Genomic DNA, 21452 nt, shown 5'->3' with positions numbered 1-21452 from the left:
CTTTTGTGGGGCTCGGCTGGGTGCCCTCGGGGCCGTGTGGGGGTGGGGATGTAGAAAAAGAGGAGCGCGGCCAGGGCGAAGGAGCATAGACCATTCATGCAAATGACAGGCAAAACCGCTAGCAAACTACCCCGCGAAGCGCCCCGCGCTGCGGGCGGAGCCGCGGGCGCGGCGCCGAGAGAGTTAAGCCCTACTCCTCTCCCGCCCTCGGAGGAGGGGCAGAGCTGCAACGGAAATAACCGAGCGCCGGGCCGCGGTTGGCCGGACGGAGCCGAGTCTCTTCCGGAAGTGGCCGATCTTTGGGGTCTCGCTCTCCGACCTGAGCCGAGCGCCGGGCCTTGTTCTCCGCGTCCGCCGAAGGTGTTCCGGAAGGAGGCGAACCCCGAGGCCGCCAGGGCCAGCCTTCCCCGCGGCGGGCAGAGCCCAACGTCTGGCGGGGCTCCGCGGGGGCAGGGGGCTCCCGAACCTGGCTCCGAGCCGGCGGAAGCCGAGCTCGCTCCGGAAGAAGCCGAGCAGACTGGTGCCGGCCTCGGCGACCCGGGCGTGAGGCGGCAGCGGCGGCGGCGACAGCGCGGGCCGGGATGAGCTGCGACGGCTGAGGCGGCGGCGGTGCCGGCTGCGCGTGCCCGACCGAGACTTAGCGAAGCGCCTGCCCCGCGCTCCGGGCTTCGCCTCGAGCCGAGCTCTGCCCCCCCCGAGCCTCCCGGACCCCTTTGTGCGGCCCGAGGCGGCGGCGGGAACGGCCATGGCGGCCAACATGTACCGGGTGGGGGGTGAGTACCGCGCGCAGGAGCTGCGGGGCCCCGGGCGGAGAGGTGGGGAGCCGGGACCGGGGAGGCTCGGCCTCCAGCGGCGTGGTCCCGAGCGCGGACCGGAACCGGAACCGGGAGCGAGGGTGCGGAGTTGGCGACGCCACGGGCGCCGAGGCTCCCGGAGAGGCTGGGGACAGCCCCGACGGCACTCTCGGGCTGCGTCTGAGGCCCCGAGAGTCGGGGAGCGGGGCTTGGTAAAGTGGTTCCGAAGGAAATGACAAGCGAGCAGGGGGCGCGAAGGGCCGCGGCGGCCGCTTTGCCACTTGGGGGCTCTGCGCTGGAGCGAACAGTTGATTGCTTCGCTGAGACTGGGGTGCGACCCCATCGCTGAGTTGGGACTGCAGGGGAACCCCCTGCTTCTTTCTAACTTAAGGCTTACTTTTGAGTGAAAGATCTGATGTTAGGACTAGGTGGTCAGGAGGGGCATCCCTTATTTTCGTCGACCTCTCTACCTGGGCCCTTACCTCCTTTTAGCCCACCCAGGGCTTTCCTCCTACCCTGGTGGTACGCCTCCTCTGATCTTCCTGGTTCTTCCCCACCCCCTCCTACAGATTACGTCTATTTTGAGAACTCCTCCAGCAATCCTTACCTGGTTAGACGGATTGAGGAGCTCAACAAGGTAAGTGGAGCAGTTCCCCCACCCCCATTCCCCAGAGTGGTCTCTTTTGAGTTCTCTAACTTAAAGTGGAAAAAGTTGGGGGGGGGGGGGAGAGGACCCTATCCTAAGTACCTACCCATTCATATTCATTCATTCATTTGTCCTTTTCAGGAAAGGCTACTGAGAGCTTAGTGGGAAATGTTCTATACTCTCTCTTGGGGGCTAAGGAAAGGGATTTGGAAGCCTGTCCTTAAATAATGTATCATTATGTATAGTTTCTTGGGTTTTTCTACATCCCTTAGAAACGTATTGTCTGTTGTTAGTCTCTGTGCATTTCTACTTTTCAGTGACTGGTTTTCACTACTCTTTTTTTCTCCTCTTAGACTGCAAATGGAAACGTGGAGGCAAAGGTTGTGTGCCTTTTCCGGCGAAGGGACATTTCTAGTAGCCTCAACAGCCTGGCTGATAGTAATGCCAGTGAGTGTCTCTGTACAACCCTCACTACTCCCCAACCCCTCTCCCCCTGCCCATGGTCTGAGGCCTGGGCATGTCCCTGCAGGTGTTTCCCCTGGTAGCATGCCCAAGGCAGGGGTGTGAGTTTGGGGGTGGGAAATGCCTGGCCTGTGGAGGGAGGCCTGTTTTTACACGTTGGGGTTGGAAGCAGGGTGGCGAGACCATGATAAGGAGAGCCAGAATATGGCTTGTGTGTGAGTGTGTATGTGTGGATGAGGTGTGTTAAAGAGATGATAGTATTTAAGTGGGGGGCGAGGAGGAGCTTTACAGAAGCAGGACCCTCAGGGGACAGTTTGGGTATGTAGGGACAGTGGCTGGTGACTGAAGGTCAAGGTGATGAGGAAGAGATTGTACGTAGAGGCCTGCGCAAGAGAGAAGCAGGCTTATTTTGTTGTCATGAGGTGGTAAGAGTACATCGAAGGGACAGGGTAGGAAGCGAGGAAAATTCTCTTGTACTTTTTTCTCTTTCTTGCCTCTTCCGTTTCCCCTCTACTCCATTTGACACCTTTTCCTCTGTCTTCCTTCTCTTTATGCTTTCGTCATCGTCTTTCAAAAAATATATGTCCTTCGATTTTCTTTAGTTTCTTTTTCCTTCCCTGCTTTGGTTTTCTTTCCCCTACTTCTTGTTCCTCCTTCCTAAATTATTTTCCTTATTTCAAGCTGCTCTGGGCATGAAGGGGTTACGGAGGAGCTGGGCCTAACAAGGTCTCTGGCCCTCTGGGGTTTCCAGCCCCATTTGGCAGGGGCTGACCTTGGCCTTGTCCAATCAGAGGGGGTGTGGGAGGTGTGGTCCCCCTTCCCTTAGCACAGGGTTTCCGGAGCTCACAGGCGAGGGGTGGAGCCTGTTGCACCCCCCACCTTCTCCCCGTGGTTGGGAACAAAGCACCAATGAGCCTGGGCCTGTGGCTCTTCTGCCCCCTCCCACTTTGGTTGGCACCCAGCCAGGTTAACCCTTTCCACCAAGGTTTCAGGGCAAGTTGCAGCTCTTAGGGAGGAAGGTGTTGGCACTGGGTTGAGAGATACTGTCCTTAAAAGCCCCACAAACAAACTTAGCAAAGTGGAGAGTGAGGGATAGTTAGGGTTGCGTGTGATGTTTAAGAGCAAAGAGTCTCCTGAAATCTAAAAAGAGGAAGTGTTAAACATAACCCTGTGTGATGCTTTTTCATTTTACTCAGTTTCTGGACCTCGGGCTGGCTTAGCAAGAAAGAGACAAGTGTGATATTCTTGCTGGGCCTGGTGTGGGTAGACTTGGGTTTCATGAGTGGTGTCTGAGCATTGACACCTGGGTATGGGTTGTATTTCTGTGGCATTCTTTGTATCCTCAGCAGCTCTTTCCTAAGAGCATTAGTGATGGAGAGTTGAGGGAGAGGGCTAAGCGGGAAAGCTGGTGGGGTAAGGGTATGGAAGGCAGATGCCTGGGGAGTGTGAGAAAAAGAGCAGAGACAGGAATTTTCCCTGGGCTAGTCCGTCCACAGTGGCTTCTTTCTGGATTAATTCTGACTTGGTTTCTTCTTCCCAGGGGAGTTTGAGGAGGAATCAAAGCAGCCAGGGGTGTCGGAGCAGCAGCGACATCAACTGAAGCACCGGGAACTTTTTCTTTCTCGGCAGTTTGAGTCATTACCAGCCACCCACATACGGTATGGGACAATCAGGGCCACTGTGGCCAGCATGCACTTATTTAGAAGTTGGAGAGGAGTGAGAGGGTGGAGTATGGAGGACACTGTGGAGAGGGAATGAGTAGCTCACCTAGAGTCTTCTGAACTCTCTCCTGTAGTGGAAAATGCAGTGTGACTCTCTTGAACGAGACAGATATCTTGAGCCAGTACCTGGAAAAGGAGGTGAGAAAGAGGTGTTGGGAGAAGAGGGAGTGGAGTGGGTATTGGCCCAAGAGGCAAGAGGAAAGGAGGCCTGTGGTGAGGTACAAGTTGACAGACTGCCTATTTTGGGAACTCTAGGTACATTGCCCCCTGCCTATGAGAACTGCTGCCCTGCTTACCTTCTCTCTCCCCATCTCCAGGACTGCTTCTTTTACTCACTGGTGTTCGACCCTGTGCAGAAGACACTTCTAGCTGATCAGGGGGAGATCCGAGTCGGTTGCAAATACCAAGCTGAGATCCCAGATCGCCTGGCAGAGGGTAAGCAACAGGACAGAGTGTACGGCTACTGGGTTGTCTGACATCATAGTCTCTGAATCGTGTGCCTTGGAGTTGTACAGTGCCCAGCCTGCATGGCTCTATGCTGTGACCCTGACCGAAGGTGACCTCAGGAACCTGGAACGGGCAAGTGGGCACAATTGGGGGATAAGTGTGAGAGTCGAGGTGGCTGATAGAATCCAGTCAGGAGATGAAGAACAAGTGCTGCTGTGAGCACGCCTTCCCTCTCCCTGCTGATGCTGTTGCCCATTCCCCAGGAGAGTCTGATAACCGGAACCAACAGAAGATGGAGATGAAGGTCTGGGACCCAGACAACCCTCTCACAGACCGGCAGATTGATCAGTTTCTCGTGGTGGCCCGGTGAGGGGTGGGTGGATGGGGAAGACGGGCTGGGGGAGGTGTGAACATAGTTCTGAGTCCCATCCTGAGAGATGAACATTATTATCTTGTTGGCATGGCTGTTGTCCTTTTTTCTCACCTGGCTTAGTTCCTCAGCCCACGTGCGCTTTTTTCTTTCCCTCCTGACTTTTTCATTTCTCTCTTAGAGCGGTGGGAACCTTTGCAAGAGCACTAGATTGTAGCAGCTCCATTCGGCAGCCAAGCCTACACATGAGTGCAGCTGCTGCCTCTCGAGATATCACCCTGGTGAGCAGGAGTTGGTGGGTGGTTGGGCAGGCTGGACTCTGTGGGGAACTGCAGAGCCTGGGGACAAGAGATGGGTGTTTTTGAGCGAATGGGTTTGTTTAAAGAGCAGCAGGAGAGCATGCTGAGGGTTTCAGGTCATCCACGTTGTTTCCTATCTTTCCTGTAGTTTCATGCAATGGATACACTGCAAAGAAACGGCTATGACCTGGCGAAGGCCATGTCAACCCTGGTGCCCCAAGGTGGCCCAGTGCTGTGTCGGGATGAGATGGAGGAATGGTCTGCCTCCGAGGCTATGCTATTTGAGGAGGCCCTGGAGAAGTATGGGAAGGATTTCAATGATATTCGCCAGGACTTTGTAAGTGGATGGGGCTAGGAGGAGAGGTGGAAGAGATGGCAGGTGAAGGAACCAGGAGCTGGGGCCAGATGTGAGCTCACCCTTGTTCCCTCTGCCTCCTTAGCTACCCTGGAAGTCACTTGCCAGCATAGTCCAGTTTTATTACATGTGGAAGACCACAGACCGCTATATTCAGCAGGTATGGTGTGGGTTTGGGAGGCTACACCAGAGACCTCCTGCTGAGATGCTCTGATCCTTCTCTTTCTTTCCTTCCTGCAGAAGAGATTGAAAGCTGCTGAGGCAGACAGCAAACTGAAACAGGTCTACATCCCCACCTAGTAAGTGTGATGGGTAGGGGAGCCCAGCATGGTTTCCTTTTCTTCCCCCAACCTGTGCTTTCCTCAGTGATTAGGGCTGGGCAGGAGGCAGGGCCAAATTGTAGAGACAAGGTGGAAATAGATTCTTTTCCTTGAATTCTTTTCTTTTCTCCCTCTTCGTGCCCCTGTTAGCACCAAGCCAAATCCTAACCAGATCATCTCTGTGGGCTCAAAACCCGGCATGAATGGGGCAGGATTCCAGAAGGGCCTGACTTGCGAGAGCTGCCACAGTGAGTTCCAGGGAGGGCCAGGGATGTTGGCGGTGGTTGAGAGATCTGCTCTGACCTTAGACCCTGAGGGCTTCAAGTGGCATGTTTTCCCCTCGACTTTCACCGCCTTTCTCTGCTCTTACAGCCACACAGTCTGCTCAGTGGTATGCCTGGGGCCCACCCAACATGCAGTGCCGTCTCTGTGCTTCCTGTTGGATCTACTGGAAGAAGTATGGGGGACTGAAGACCCCGACCCAGCTTGAGGGGGCTGCTCGGGGCACAACAGTAAGGACTGATGGGGACAGGAAGGGGAGAACAGTAAGCATACTGATGTGAACTTAGGTGAAGGCCAGAGCAGCCAACTCCATATATGGTGCTGGTTTGATGTGTGTGGGAGGGCGGGGTGGAGAAGGTGGTTTAGGAGCCAGGTAGGTCAGGATGCCAGTAGAGATCAGTCAGTAACAAATGCCTTCTTCAGAGACTGGGAGGAAGAGGAGAGCCTCAGTGTCCATCTGTGTTTTCCCTTTTCACTCTAGGAGCCACACTCAAGGGGTCATTTGTCCAGACCTGAAGCCCAGAGTCTCTCCCCCTATACGACCAGCGCCAACCGGGCCAAGCTGCTGGCTAAGAACAGGCAAACATTCCTGCTCCAGACCACGAAGCTGACCCGTCTTGCCAGACGCATGTGCAGGGACCTGCTACAGCCGAGGAGGGCTGCTCGACGACCCTATGCCCCTATCAATGCCAATGCCATCAAGGCAGAGTGTAAGAGCACGAGTGCTGGGGCTGGTGGCAGGTTAGGGGTTGCCCTGGCCAGAGACCAGTGTGTTTCTGGATGTTTAATGACAGTAGGGATAGTAGGCCATAGGAGTTTGTTAAGATTTAGACATGGCCCCTGGCCCCAGAAAAGGCATGAATAGATAAGCCCCTTCAAAAGCTTTCACCTTTGTTCTCCAGGCTCCATTCGACTTCCTAAGGCCGCCAAGACTCCACTGAAGATTCACCCTCTGGTGCGGCTGCCCCTGGCAACTATCGTCAAAGATCTGGGTATGGGATGGGGAACCACACTGGATACAGGGTGGGTATAGGATGGTGAACCAGTTAGGGTGGTGTTAAGCTCTCAGTCCTTTTACTGTCAAAACCTTTTCTCCCCCTGCTTTTTTCTTTCCCATTCAGGCCTTAGAGATTTAGCCCAACAAACTGTACTTTTGTAGGTTAGTAATGTTTTCTCATGAGCTATCCAGAATGACCATGCCGACCTGACAAGATCACACTCCTGTGTGACTTTCAAAATACTGGTTTAGTTTTTGGGGAGTCGAAAGCTATATGGGGATATCTTACGGGGGAGTGGGGGGTTGGTGCCTCTAACTCCCCAAGTTGTTCAAGGGTCAACTGTACTGGTAATTGCTTGTCAGACCCCTCCCCCATCACTACTCTAGGGATGCCCAGGGAAACTGCATAGAGAAAAGAAAGTATAAAAGTTCTTTTTCTTTTTTTACCTGGCAGTGGCCCAGGCACCTCTGAAACCAAAAACACCTCGGGGTACCAAGACACCAATCAACAGAAACCAGCTGACCCAGAACCGGGGGCTGGGGGGCATTATGGTGAAACGAGCCTATGAGACTGTGAGTTGACAGAATGGAGTGGGCCAAGCTGAATTGGGGGGGCTTTTATTTCTGACAGGAGTCTGAGAGAGTCTCTTCTCATTGTATTGCCCCACCCTTTTCCAGATGGCAGGGGTAGGGGTTCCCTTCTCTGCCAATGGAAGGCCTCTGGCTTCAGGGATTCGCTCAAGCTCCCAGCCAGCAGCTAAGCGTCAGAAACTAAACCCAGCTGATGCCCCCAATCCTGTGGTGTTTGTGGCCACAAAAGATACCAGGTAGGGAATCCACCGTGGGAGGGGCTGAGAGGTTGACATCCCAGGTTGATGGGTCTGGGAAACAGGAGTATCTGAGCAAGGCCAGCTCCAGAAAGGCTGGGTGCAGGATGGGGATGCCAGAAAAGAATGGGTTGGAAGAATTGCAGTGTGGAATGTGGGGTTTCAACTTGAGGGTCTTAGCCTTCTTGATTCCCCTCTTCTCTTCCTGGCCAGGGCCCTTCGGAAGGCTCTGACTCACCTAGAAATGCGGCGAGCTGCTCGCCGGCCCAACTTGCCCCTGAAGGTGAAGCCACCGCTGATTGCAGTGAGGCCCCCAGTCTCTCTACCTGCACCCTCACATCCTGCCAGCACCAATGAGCCCATTGTCCTGGAGGACTGAGCATCTGTGGGGAAGGGAGGTGGGCTGAAAGCTAGAGGGTGGGTTTCCAGGTCATCCAGGCTCCCTTCCCTCTAGTGTCAAAGGGAGTGAGGGAGGAAGGGAGGGAGGGAGCAAATGTGTGTCCTTGGAGGGGTTGGGCGCCCTCTGGTGTTACCACTTCAAGGCTCGTCTCCTTCCCATGCTTCTCCATGCCTGGTGATGCAAGGCGGACTGCAGGAACTTGGCCCATTGTGGGAACCTAGCCTGTTTTGCAGGATAGGACCCACAGTTGTCTTGGACAGTTTCAGGGGGAGGGTTTTTTAATTTTTTAAAAATTTTGCCTCCCTTTATGAAAGGGGACGGGGAGGGAAGAGTAAACAGATATCAGGTGGTGGTACCTGGTTGGGGGAGGGGGGCGTGCACTGCCATGACTGCCATGTCTATCTTTTTTTTCTAATTGGGGGTTTCTCTTCCTGTCCGGTGTCCGGACTTTCCTAAATAGTTTGAGGCCCCTAAGCTGGCATCAACCCCAGCCCATGCTCACTCTTTCCTTCCCTCCCCGTGTCTCCTCTGCCTTTTGTATGCCAATTCTCAGAAATAAAGATCTTTTGTCCATTTTTTAAACCTTGGATTCTGTAATTGGTTCTTATAGTAACAAATAAAAAGCTGTTTTCTTCAGCTCCTCCTGGCTCAGCTGTTCTCTGCCATGAGTGTGTGTGTGTGTGTGGGGGGGGTGTGTGTGTCTTCAATTAGGAAAATAAAAGGACAAAGGACAAGAAAGTACAGATGGGGCTTGTGCTGGGAACAGCTTTATAAGATACACAGCCTGGACAAGTGACCTGCTCCAGCTACCTTTCTTGTAGGACCCAAACTGCTCCCCAGTTCTCTATGGTGTTGGAGCACCATCTGGACCCAGATTTATTCAAAGCAGTTGGGATCAGTTGGGATGAGCTGGTTCTCTGGATGGGACTCCTCCATAGGAGTGGGGTGTGTGCACGAAGATGCTGCTTCCTCTATTTCCCTTTTTTTAAAAAAATATGCCTTTATTGATTTCAGAGAGGAAGGGAGAGGGGGAAGATAGAAATATCAGTGATGAGAGTCATTGATCGGCTGCCTCCTGCACTCCCACCACTGGGGATCAAGCCCACAACCTGGGCATATGCCCTGACCCAGAATGAACCTCAGTCTCCTGGATCATAGGTTGATGCTCAACCGCTGAGCCACACCGGCCTATTTCCCCAATTCTTAACTTCCCTCTTACTTAATGGAATTCTGGGAGTTGCTAGGGGCCAGAGCAAGACGTAGCCCACCTTGGGGGGTGGGTACTAGAGGATCTTTCTACCCAGCTCTGGTATATTTCCATAGAGTGCTGCTTCATGGGTCCCCAGGGCCAGCCTCAGCAACTGCCTTAATATCAGGGCCCACTCTAGTTCCGTTTCCTGCCTTTTCAGGTTTAAGAAATAGATTAAACACCTGAGCTAGACCCAATAGGAGAAGCACCTGTCAACTGATCATGGTGCCAATTCAAAGCCAGCCAACAGGAATCCCCAATTTGGGGTGTGATGAAGGAAACTATTCAGTGCAAAACAGCTCAATTGTGATACAGCACAGCTGTGAAAACAGCACGCTGTGAGGTAGCCCTGGGGCCAGGCCTCTCTCCAGCTAGACAACTGTGCACTGATCTGCTCCAGGGAGATACCTTCGGTGTTTCAGCTCGGCCAGGAAAAAAAACTACAGCCTTCAGAGGAAAGAGAAAAGAGGCTCTCAGAGCCAGAGGGGAGCTGGCTTACAAGGACAGAAATCCCTGCTCCTGATACCTGATTGGTCTGTCCTCATGCAAATGATGGCTCCAAATCTTCGCAGTTTGATTGGTCCAAAGGCACTGTCCTGATTGGTCAGGAACTGCTTTTTAAAGGCGCGCGCAGATGGCAGAAAGATAGTGCAGTCAGGCAGCTTAGTGGAGGCTTCTCCTTGAAGTGAGGTTTGCGTGAGAGGCCCTTGTGTAGAAGTGGCTTCTAGGCCCTGTGTTTTAAAATTTGAGCCCAGTTAGCCACCAGGAGCCCTTCTTAGTAGATGTCTTATTTCCCAGGGTCTATACCTCTTAGGGGATATCAGAAGTCTATTATGTGCTCCTTGGGCACTTCCATTACCGATGCGGAATAGCCTCAGGAGTTGTGACGTGCTCAAGGTTACAGACCTTGAGAAGCCTGCCTCAGGTCCACTGCTCTTTCCACAGTCCACAACTAGGAGCTGATAACCACAGCAAGAGCTGCTTAGCCCATCTTACAGTTCTCTACTCATGGTCCCTGTCACTAGGGCCTCCCCAGCTCCCTTATTCTCCTTGTCCTGAGCTTACACGTGTGTCAGGATGAACTGGCCACTATACCAGTCGGGGAGAGCAGCGCTTTCCCCCCAATGTCTTTTACTCAGGTGCCACCATAGTTCCACTGCATGCCTCGAAGTGGGCTGGTGGCTCCGGCTCCTCATGAGTGCAGCCCTCTGTTGCGGAAGGAAAGCCTTGCTCATCCGGACTGCAGCGATCTGGCTGTGGCCCCTTGCAGTCTGGAAGGTGACGGGTCGGGCCATAGGAAGCGGTCGCAGAACACCGCTTTGGGGTAGGAACCAGGGCAGAGGGAGAGAGGAATAGCTCTAAGGTTGAGAGTCCAGGGATAGCCCTCGGCTTCGTGGAGCTGCTCATCCTCCGCCTTCATTCGCCAGGTAAACAAGGGATTGAGGACACAGCCGCGCGGGTCTCTACTGCTCCTTGAAGCCGAGAACAGCCTGCCCACGACCGCCAGCAAGGAAACAGCGGTCGGCTGTCAACCCCGCGCCCGCCTTCCCGTCTGTTGTTATGAATATTCACGATTCTTTGGGCCAGTCAGCTCCTGAGCAGCTCAGAGCGCACCAATCAGCTTACCGCATGCAGATAAGACTCGTGGATGGGCGGGCTTTTCCTAAAGCTCATAAAGCCTTAACAACCGCTGGAAACGGAACCCTGAATCGAAGGAACCTGGTTTCCGGAGGAATGTGCCTCCCGATTAGCCGCCTTACATCACTTCCTATGGTGCTGGCGGAAGTTGCTTCTGAGAGCATTGAGATTTGGAAGAGTGAGCGGAAGTGGTTGCGTTTGGTCGGTACCGGGTAGTCGCGATGGCGGCGGTGGATTCCGATGTCCAGTCGCTGCCGCGTGGGGCTTTCCGCTGCTGCCTCTGCCACGTTACTACAGCCAACCGTAAGCGGTGGCTAGCGAGGAGGGGTGGTTGTGGGCTTTCGTCTTCGGGTCTTAGGGTTACAGGTCATCGTGCTTGTCAAGTGGATAGGTAGAGTCACCTCCGTTTTCACAACGCCTGTCCCAAGATTAGAGAGTGGTGGAAGTCCCACCACCTTACACCCTCCTCCCCCTGTCCTAAATCTTCACGACAAAAGTTTCGTCATTTTATTCCCTCTTTAACCGCCATCTATTGGACATCCCCTTCGTGCCTGCTATTCTGCTGGGTTCCACGGTGGGAGAGGGGATTAAAAAGTGAAGGAGCTCACCATCTAGAGATGGAGACAGTTCAGTGCTCTGTAGATATGTTAGGGGAGCTGTGGAACCACAGAGAAGATAGTAACTAAGTCAGGGAAGCCCTATAGAGGCAAAGATGGGTTGAAGTAGCATGATTGGAAGGTGGGTTTCGAAAAGTTGACAAGGTCTGTATATGACAGCACAAGGGGCTCAATGAAACCTCAGATTTCACTTTTAAAAAAAAAAAGCCTATTGATTTCAGAGAGTGGAAGGGAGAGGGGAGAGAGAGAGAAACGTCAATGATGAGAGTCATCATTGATTAGCCGCCTCCTGCACACCCTCTACTGGGGATCCAGCCCCCAACCTGGGCATGTGCTCTGACCAGGAATCGAACAGCGATCTCCTGGATCCTAGGTTGATGCTCAACCGCTGAGCCACGGGGGCCCAGCCTCAGATTTCACTTTTGAATTTTTTTTCTTTGTGAATGACACTACTGCTATGTCCCGCTAGGGCCAGCTAGAAATCCAGGATAGTCTTCCTTGGCCCCATCAAGCAGCTGATTAAAAATGTAATAAAAATAATGGCAGCTAAACTTTTTAACCATTCACCGTGTACCAAACTCTCTGCCAAGTGCTATATATGAACAATACCTATTTGTTATGTACTGTCATCATCTCGATTTTATATCTGAGGAAATTGATGCACAGAGAGGTTAAGTAAGTTGCCCAAGATCTCAGCTTGATAGAGCTGGAATTTGAACTTGGACAGTGTGGCTTCATATCTTTCACTTGTAATCTTTATACCATACTCAGAGATGACCCATAGGAAATAGTCTAGGGTCCTGATATATTTAGTTCTTCTATATATGATTTGGATAAGTTACCTGTTAATTTTGTTACAATTTACAAGTGTTTCTCTTCCAGAGCACCTATAGATGGTTTAGGAAATACTTATAGTGTAGTCATTTCTCCTGGGAACCACTTGAAATGCACTATATGTAAAGACAGATGGACAAGAGAGGAAGGTGAAAGGAGCCATGAGTTTTATTCAAACTTCACACTTCCTGTGGCTTGGAAGGGTCAGTGGGATTCAGGTAGGCAGAGAACAAAGTTGGGGCAGGTACACTGAAGAGCGATTTGGATGTATTTGTTTCATGTTTGTTTTTGCAGGACCCAGTCTGGATGCTCACTTGGGAGGCCGGAAGCACCGGCATCTGGTGGAACTACGCGCTGCCAGAAAGGCCCAGGGACTTCGAAGTGTGTTTGTCAGTGGCTTTCCCCGGACTGTGGATTCTACTCAGCTTTCTGAGTACTTCCAGGCGTTTGGACCTGTGGCCAGTGTTGTCATGGATAAGGACAAGGTAGAATGACTGGCGCTGAGGGTGAATAATGAGCTGGGCATGCCATATACCAAAAGAAATGAGGGAGAAACCAGCAGTGTCTTTCAGCTGGTTCCTAAGGTGACTTGTCCACGGCAGACACCACAGTACCTGGACTAGTCCAGCTTTGTGAATACCACCAGCTTGAATTTTCTCTGTTCACTAGAGCTGGTCAACTGGGGTACTTGTTGGTCACATATTCAGTCAATCTTTTATTTGCCAATTATTTATTAACTGCTAACTCTGTACTAGGCACTGCATTTAGAGCTGCATTCTTTTTTTTAAAATTGTTGACACTATTACAGATGCCCCCCATTAACCCACCTCCACCCAGTCCCTGTCATCCCTCCCCTGACCTTCACCACTCTGTTGTCTGTGTCCATGGGCTATGTATATTTGTTCTTTGGCTACTCTCTTCACCTTCTTTTATCCAGTCCCCCCCTGACCCCTGTCAGTCTGTTCCATGTATCCATGCCTCTGGTTCTGTTTTGTTTCTTCAGTTTATTTTGTTTATTAGATTCCACATATAAGTGAGATCATATGGTATTTGTCTTTCTCTGGCATATTTAACTTAGCATAATAATCTCCAGGTCCATCCATTCTATCACAAATGGTGAAAGTTCCTTTTTTACAGCTGCATAATATTCCATGGTGTAAACGTACCACAGCTTTTTTATCCACTTATTTACTGATGGGCACTTGAGCTGTTTCCAGATCTCAGCTATTGTAAACACTGCTATGAACATAGGGGTGCATATATTATTATTCATGTTTCAGGAGTCTTAGGATATATTCCCAGAAGTGGGATCACTGGGTCAAATGGCAATTCTATTTTTAATTTTTTGAGGAAACTCCATACTGTTTTCCACAGTGGCTGCACCAGTCTGCATTCCCACCCGCAGTGCACTAGGTGCCCTTTTCTCCTCATTCTCACCAGCACTTGTTTGTTGATTTATTGATGGCAGCTATTCTGACAGGTGTGAGGTTATATCTCATTGTAGTTTTCATTTGCACCTCTCGGATGATTAGCGATGTTGAGCATTTTTTCTTATGTCTCTTGGCCATCTGTATGTCCTTGCTAGAGAAGTGTCTATTCAGGTCCTTTGCTCATTTTTTAATTGGGTTATTTGCCTTCCTGGTGTTGAGTTGTATAAGTTCTTTATATATTTTGGAAATTAAGCCCTTATCAGATATATCATTGGCAAATATATTCTCTCACACAGTGGGTTCCCTTTTCATTTTGTTGATGGTTTCTTTTGCTGTGAAGAAACTTTTTATTTTGATGTAGTCTCATTTGTTGTTTTTTTCCTTTGTTTCCCTTGCACTAGGAGATATTTGCTAATCAAGATGTCCTGAGATTTTATTGTTTATGTTTTCTTCTATGATTTTTGTGGTTTTGCGACTTATATTTAAGTCTTTTATCCATTTAGAATTTATTCTTGTGTAAGTTGGTGGTGTAGTTTCATTCTTTTTGCATGTACCTGTCCAATTTCCCCAACACTAGAACTGCATTCTGAGTAGTGACTAGGATCGATGTGGTCCCTGCTTGCACAAAGCTTACAGTCTAATGGAGAAAGTAGACAGTTAAATAAGTGAAGTGGGTGCTTAAAAACCACATCATTCAGAGATAAATCCTAACCCCACCAGAGACTGGTTGATAAACCAGCTAGCAGTTTAACCTACACTGAGGGTATTGAGGTTATCTAGTCAGAACACCGTGTCCTCTGGACAGTGCTGGGCAGACCATCTTGTTCTTTGTGGTCCTGTTTGTCTTGTTTCCATGTAGACTTTTTGTCAGTGTCTCTTTAGTCCCTTGAAAAAAGTTCACTGTTACAATTTGCACCCTGGTTATGTAGGCATGGCTTAGATGATCTCAAGTCTCCTAGCATTCCAGGCCTCCTTTTGGAATGGGATTGGGTCTGTTTTTCTTAGGGATTGCATTCAGCAACTGATTCATAATGGCTTAAACAAAAAGAATTCAGTTGCTCTCTTATAACAAGAAGTCCAGGGTTTTACTTTTTTCCTGCTCTATCTTTGGCATGTGGCTCATACTTCATAGATAACGCTGCTTCTATATCTTCAGGTAAGAAGAAGGGGCAGGTTGAAGGGCAGAGTACAAAAGACTAGCGCCTGCTGAGTCCAAGTCCCCTGTCCCCCTTTTCTTTATTTCCCAGGAAAATAATTTTTCCAGAGGCCTGTTCAGTAGACATCTCCTTTTATGTCATTGGCCAAAACTCTTGTCGTGTGATTATACCTAACTATAGGCAAGCCTGGGAAATGAAGTTTTTTATAGCTGGGCACTTTGCCCTTCTGAACCAGAGTCGGGATTCTGTTAGCAAGGAAGAGAGGGAGAGTGTATATTGGGTGGGCAGTTGGCTGGCTGCCCAGGTTACTTTTCAGAAAGCTCAGTGTCCTCATTTTTTTTCGTATCGATTTCACTTGAAACCTCAAGTTTCTGGGACTTCTAATTATTATAACAATAATGACTAAAATGTTTATTGAGCAGTTCTTATGCACCGGTTATGTGCTAAGTATTTTACATAGACTGTCTCATTTAATTTCCACAATATTTCCTTGAGGGAGATGATTACTGGGAAGTTGGAGGTTTGGGGGTTTAAGCTTCTGTTTGGGTGGCAGTCACAAGACACTCAGTTTCTCTGAGCTTTAGTTTCTTATTTTGTAAAATGGGAATAACAGTACATGTCTTGGAGGATTCTTATGAGACTTCAAAATTGTTTGTGAACTACTTGGTTTACAGTGAGCCTCAGTAAATGGTGGCTCCACCTGGGGACGCTGGTATCGAGAGGAAAAATGGCTCGCACGCAGGCTTCTGACCTGCTTACCCTCCCTCCCTGATGCTTTCTAAGGGGCTCTTGGCAGCCTGGTTATCAGATTGCTGTTGTTCCTGGGTGGTTAGTCAAAGGTAGGGTTTATGTGTTTGTATTTATGTCTAGTACAGTGTTCATTACATGGATTCTTAATGAATGTTAAAAGGCTCTAATTAAGGCAGAAAAAGTGAGGGGCTGAGTCTCATTATAGCCAGTGAGATCACGTCATTGGGAAGAGTAGGGCAATGAAATAGGTAAAATGAGACTTTCTGAGGCTGACTGGGTGAGAGTAACATGGGTGGGACCCATGTGAGGGGGAGAATTGCTTCCCTAAATCTTTTCCTTGAAAAGATTGTTGTCCAGAAACGGCAAGCAAATAGTCCTAATTTATAGAGTGCTCCCTACTTAAACTTTCTCACTCACTGTTAGACCAAGTGTTTGGATTCTTGGTTGCAGAACCGCCATCCCTGCCCATTGTCATTTTCCAGGGAGTATTTGCCATCGTGGAGATGGGGGATGTGGGTGCCCGGGAAGCTGTTCTGTCGCAGCCCCAGCACAGCCTGGGAGGACATCGCCTGCGGGTCCGTCCACGGGAACAGAAAGAATTCCAGAAACCCACCTCCAAATCTCCCAAAGGAGCGGCCCCTGACAGTCACCAGCTAGCTGCAGCACTAGCTGAGGCCCCAGATGTCGGGGCACAAATGGTAAAGCTGGTGGGGCTGAGGGAGTTGTCCCACGCCGAGCGGCAACTTCGGAGCCTCGTGGTGGCCCTGATACAGGAGGTCTTCACAGAGTTCTTCCCTGGTGAGTCACCGTCACTGCGTCTGAGCCCACTGTGCTTTCCTCCCGTGTCTGCATCCTCAGCCCTGCCTCAGCTGAGGTGTTTATTTGGTTGCTTTCATCTTCGTGCCCCGTTATGTTCTTCTGCCCTTTAGCCCCCAATGTCTCCTGACCTTTATTCTCTGCTCGGCACCCAGGCTGTGTGGTCCATCCTTTTGGCTCTTCCATAAACAGCTTTGATGTCCATGGCTGCGATCTGGACCTCTTCCTGGATCTGGGTGACTTGGAAGAGTCCCAGGTGAGCGACCAGGAAGGTGGTCAGTGGGAATGGCTATGTGACTCTGGGAAAGCATGTTACTTCGCATGCTCAGTTCCTCATCTGAATGGGGACAATAGGACCTACCTGAAAGGGTTATTGTAATTTGAGAAATGTGAATGTGGGTGTGTATTAGGATGAAAATGAACTGACATACCATACATGGCATTTATAACAGGAAAAACACCAGATTTCAAAATGGCATATATAATATCTTATTTTGGAAAAATATATATATAACAGGCCATACAATAAGGTAATCTGGGCTTATGTTTTTTGCGTATCTGTATATATATTTTTAATATATCTTTATTGATTTCAGAGAGAGGAAAGGAGAGGGAGAGAGATAGAAACATCAATGATGAGAGAGTCATTGATCGGCTGCCTCCTGCACACCCCAAACTGAGGATCGAGCCCGCAACCCGGGCATGTGCCCTGACCGGGAATCGAACCCCAATCGCCTGGATCTTAGGTTGATGCTCAGCCGCTGAGCCACTCCCAGCTGGGCTGTATTTTTTACCATCTAATGTACAGATTCTGCTTTTAGAATAGGAAAGGGTTATTATTTTTTAGAGTTTTAAGTTCACAGCAGAATTGAGCAGAAATTACAAAGTTCCCATATACCTCCTGTCCCACAAAAAGGGTTATTTTTAAAGTAAAATTTCTTTTATCATTCTTTCTCTCTCTCTCTCCACACACACACTATATTTTCTGAATAATTTGAGAGCAGGTTGTGTATATCACACCTTTACCCCTTAATATTCCTTAATACCCAAGAACCAAGGGATTCTAGTATATGAGCACAGTGCAGTCATCAAGGTGAGGAAATGTTGTACTGATACAAATGTAAAACTTTACAGACTTTAATGTACAGTACATACTCCTGTTTTGTCAGCCACCCTGATAATGGACTGTTACGTTGTCTCTTTAGTCTTCTTTCATCTGGAACAGTTTCTTTGCCCTTTTTGGCCTTTCTTGACAGACATTTCTATAGAATACAGACCATTTATTTTATGGCATTAAAAGGTGGTTTTTAATTTAAAAAAAGTATTTGTGAGAATTAAATGAGTTAATATGTATAAAGGCCTTGGAATAGGGCCTGGCATATAATAAGCAGCAAGTCATAGGTATGCCTTGGGGACTGAATGTTCCTTGGTTAGGGGACAGCGGGAGAGGAATTCACTCAGCTCATTCCCATCCACAGGCAGTCCTAAAGGCTCCAGAGTCTCCATCCTTGGACTCGGCCCTCGCATCCCCACTGGATCCTCAGGCCCCAACCTCCCCTTCAGACTCACAGCCTCCAGCTTCTCCCCAAGACTCGGACGCCCTGGACTTTGAAACCCCTTCCTCCTCCCTGGCACCTCAGACTCCAGACTCGGCTCTGGCCTCTGAGACCCTTGCCTCTCCCCAGTCCATGCCTCCAGCCTCACCACTGCAGGAAGAACAGGGAGAGGGGGACTTGGGAAAGGCTCTGGAACTAGCAGAGGCCCTGAAGGGGGAGAAAACAGAGCAGGGAACCATGCTGGAGTTGGTGGGGTCCATTCTTCGGGGCTGTGTTCCTGGAGTATACCGAGTCCAAACTGTGCCCTCTGCCCGACGCCCTGTGGTCAAGTTCTGCCATCGGCCTTCAGGTCTCCATGGTGACGTCTCCCTCAGTAATCGGTACCTTTGTTTGGGGGGTGGTCGGGGAAGGCCAGTGAGCATTTGGGGTGGCTGAGGAGGGAGCCCTGGTGTGGGGAGCTCCTGCACCTGCTGAGCCTCCAGGTGTCCTCGTTGGTCCCGGCCCTGTCTGCCACTCATCTGTCTGGCTGCCATTCCCATGTTCGTAAAGTGTGTTTTTTGGAATACTATTTTTAAGGGATTAGAAAGAGTTCCATGGTTGAGTAAGTTTGGGAAAGGCTAAGTTAAAGGCAAACAGGTTTCTTCCTCCTTCCCTTCCTTTCTCCCTCCCCTCCTGCCTTTGTTCCTTTGTATACTAAAGGTTCTAGCAGTTTCATAATAACATGCTCTGTGAATGTCTGAGATGGGCATATAGGGCACATAGCACATAGTGTTCTTTGCATACTCTCTCACAAGACCAGTGCGTCGGCAAACACTTTGGAAACCCTCTCTTGGCTTTATTCCTCACTCCCCTTACCCAAGTCTGGAATAAGGGCTGGGGCTGATAGGTCCAGAGGGTTCCTGAGCCTTAACATCCTTGTCTCCTCTTTGTCCCAGGCTGGCCCTGCATAACTCCCGCTTCCTGAGTCTGTGCTCTGAGTTGGATGAGCGAGTGAGGCCCCTTGTGTACACCCTCCGTTGCTGGGCGCAGGGTCGAGGGCTGTCAGGTGAGAGTCGGGACAGCCCTGGGGCTGAGCTGGCATTAGGGCAAAGGAGGAGGCAGATACAGAAACCAGGGTTGAGAAAAACCACCAAGGAGGTCATTGGAAGCATCTCTAATCTAATGAATTATTATTTACCCAGGGAGTGGCCCCCTTCTCAATAACTACGCCCTGACCTTGCTCGTGATCTATTTCCTTCAGACCAGGGACCCTCCTGTATTGCCCACTGTGTCCCAGCTCACTCAGAAAGCAGGTACGGCAGCCCGGCCACCACCCTTTCCATCCCCTTATCTTCATCTCCTCTTTATCTCATGTAGACACACTAAGCTACCCTGGGAATGAGATCTCTGCTATTCACTCTCATCTCTACCCCCCCCCCCCGCGTTCCCCCCAATCTTCTAGCTTCCAGGCTGACCCTCACCTTTTTTACTTTCACAGGTGAGGGCGAACAGGTGGAGGTTGATGGTTGGGACTGTAGTTTCCCCAGAGATGCCTCGAGACTGGAGCCCAGCACCAATAAGGAGCCCCTGAGTGAGTTTGGGGACTAACACAAGATATTAATCATGACAGTAGGTAGCACACATCCCACAGTTCCTGTGGGCCGGGCATGGTTCTCACAGGAGCCTTGGGGATAGGTAGTGTTGTTGCCATTTCTCAGATGAAGCAGCCATGTCCTGAGAGATGAAGTGGCTTGCCCAAGATTACACTGCTAGCAAGGGGAAGGAGCAGCCTCTACGGAAGTTGTTGCTAGGGGCACAGAGAGAACTTGGCCTCTCGCTTATAGGGGTCAGAGGGGCCTGGCTTCTGGCACTCGTTGTGAGCCACTGGGAAGGGAAAAAGAAAGTCCTGCTAAGAGAATGGCTCTGGTTCAGGACCTGCCTCAGCTCTGGCCTCTAAGTAGCCCTTTTTTCTGGTCTTTCTCCTCCTCCAGGTTCCCTGCTGGCCCAGTTCTTCTCCTGCGTCTCTTGCTGGGATCTTCGTGGCTCACTGCTGTCCCTGAGGGAGGGTCAGGCACTGCCTGTGGCAGGGGGCCTGCCCACTGATCTCTGGGAGGGTCTGCGTCTCGGCCCCATGAATCTCCAGGACCCCTTTGACCTGAGTCACAATGTGGCAGCCAATGTAACCAGCCGGGTAGCTGGGCGGCTCCAGAACTTCTGCCGAGCAGCAGCCAATTACTGCCGAAGCCTCCAGTACCAGCACCGTTCTTCCCGGGGTCGGGACTGGGGGCTGCTCCCCCTTTTGCAGCCCAGCTCCCCTAGCTCCCTGCTGTCTGCAACACCCATCCCCTTACCTCCTGCTCCCTTCACCCAGCTCACTGCTGCCCTGGTCCAGGTGTTAAGGGAAGCATTGGGGTGCCAGATAGAACAGGGAACCAAGAGACTGCGGTCAGAGGGAGGTGGAACTGGGGACTCTCCCTGGGGAGGGTCATGCAAAAGACTGAAACTAGATGGACAGAATAAAAGCTCTGAGGAGGGGGAGCAGGAGCAGCAGGGGTGTGCAGGGCATCACAGCGAAGATGAGGTGGAAGAAATGGTGATAGAGGCTGGAGAGACAGTGCAGGCCTGGGCCATGCAGAGCCCTGGGCAGCCAGGGGAGCCTCCCCTAATGACTGCAAAGCTTCTAGCTACTGGAGAAGAGGAGCAGTCAGGCCATGCAGTACCGGCAGGGCAGGGCCCCAAAGGCTCTCAGGCAGCCCAAGGACGGTCCCAGGTTGAGACAAAAAAGGGGGTGTCATCACTCTCATCAGTGAGCTGGCGCTGTGCCTTGTGGCACCGAGTGTGGCAGGGGCGGCGGCGTGCCCGGAGATGCTTGCAGCAGCAAACCAAGGAAGGCGGTGCAAGCGGTGCTGGCACAGGAGTAGGGTGGCTGGCGACCGAGGCTCGGGTAACCCAGGAGCTGAGAGCATCGAGCAGTGCTGAACAGACGCCAGAAGCTGAGCCGCTCCTGACCTTTGTGGTGTCTGCCTCCCAGGCTGACCAGACTCTCACTGTGACCCCACTCCAGGATTCCCAAGGCCTGTTCCCTGATCTCCATCATTTTTTACAGGTTTTCCTCCCTCAAGCACTTCGAATTCTCCTCAAGTGAAGACAGGGACGCTAAAGGGCAATAAAGCTGCTAGTTCAATAAACACTAGTTTCCTCTGACTTCCACCTGGTAGCAATCCTCCTTCCACCCAGTACTTCACTCCCTAGACCTTAATGCAGCCTTCTCAGAGGTGCCTTCTCTGCCACCCGGAATTGGGTCTCAGCCTGTTTACTTCCTGCCATTTAGCACAACTTGGAGTGTCTAGGACCATTTGTGCCTGGTACCTGGAGCCCACTCAGTGGAGTTCTGGAATGACAGTGCTGGGTGGGGGTACTGAACAGTACCAGTGAAAAAACGGGTTTGCCTCCACTTTTACCTTGCAGATTTTCACACCTGAAGCTCCTCCAAGGTGACAGGAAGT

The 21452-nt window shown here is 50.8% G+C and overlaps 2 protein-coding genes across 5 annotated transcripts; both read left to right on the top strand.

Moving 5' to 3' along the window:
- The first annotated feature begins 248 nt into the window (after positions 1–248).
- Positions 249–8556, top strand: MTA2 (metastasis associated 1 family member 2). Of its 3 annotated transcripts, none has more exons than XM_081152838.1 (18): positions 249–773; positions 1364–1431; positions 1794–1887; positions 3443–3560; positions 3698–3761; positions 3941–4058; positions 4334–4436; positions 4622–4721; positions 4888–5076; positions 5180–5254; positions 5335–5393; positions 5565–5662; positions 5787–5926; positions 6178–6406; positions 6599–6688; positions 7148–7266; positions 7372–7520; positions 7734–8556. In XM_081152838.1, the coding sequence occupies exons 1-18, from the start codon at positions 746–748 to the stop codon at positions 7897–7899; spliced, it is 2007 nt and encodes a 668-aa protein (XP_081008964.1). In that variant the 5' UTR covers positions 249–745; the 3' UTR covers positions 7900–8556. The 3 variants fall into 3 exon arrangements, with proteins under 3 accessions (XP_081008964.1, XP_081008965.1, XP_081008966.1); XM_081152839.1 differs by lacking the exon at positions 249–773 and adding an exon at positions 888–1006; XM_081152840.1 differs by lacking the exon at positions 249–773 and adding an exon at positions 1107–1125.
- A 2388-nt stretch (positions 8557–10944) lies between these two features.
- On the top strand, positions 10945–21150 carry TUT1 (terminal uridylyl transferase 1, U6 snRNA-specific). 2 transcript variants are annotated; one of them, XM_081154367.1, is made up of 9 exons: positions 10945–11110; positions 12553–12743; positions 16078–16393; positions 16567–16667; positions 17890–18347; positions 18903–19012; positions 19149–19259; positions 19445–19537; positions 19938–21150. In XM_081154367.1, exons 1-9 carry the CDS (start codon positions 11029–11031, stop codon positions 21089–21091), a joined length of 2616 nt encoding a protein of 871 aa, XP_081010493.1. In that variant the 5' UTR covers positions 10945–11028; the 3' UTR covers positions 21092–21150. The 2 variants fall into 2 exon arrangements, with proteins under 2 accessions (XP_081010493.1, XP_081010494.1); XM_081154368.1 differs by lacking the exon at positions 19149–19259.
- Positions 21151–21452: the final 302 nt, after the last annotated feature.

Source organism: Miniopterus schreibersii (assembly GCF_964146895.1).
Source record: "Miniopterus schreibersii genome assembly, chromosome: 12".
NCBI lineage: Eukaryota > Metazoa > Chordata > Mammalia > Chiroptera > Miniopteridae > Miniopterus > Miniopterus schreibersii.
The sequence above is the reverse complement of the archived record's forward strand: the minus strand, read 5'-3'. Positions and strand labels throughout refer to the sequence as shown.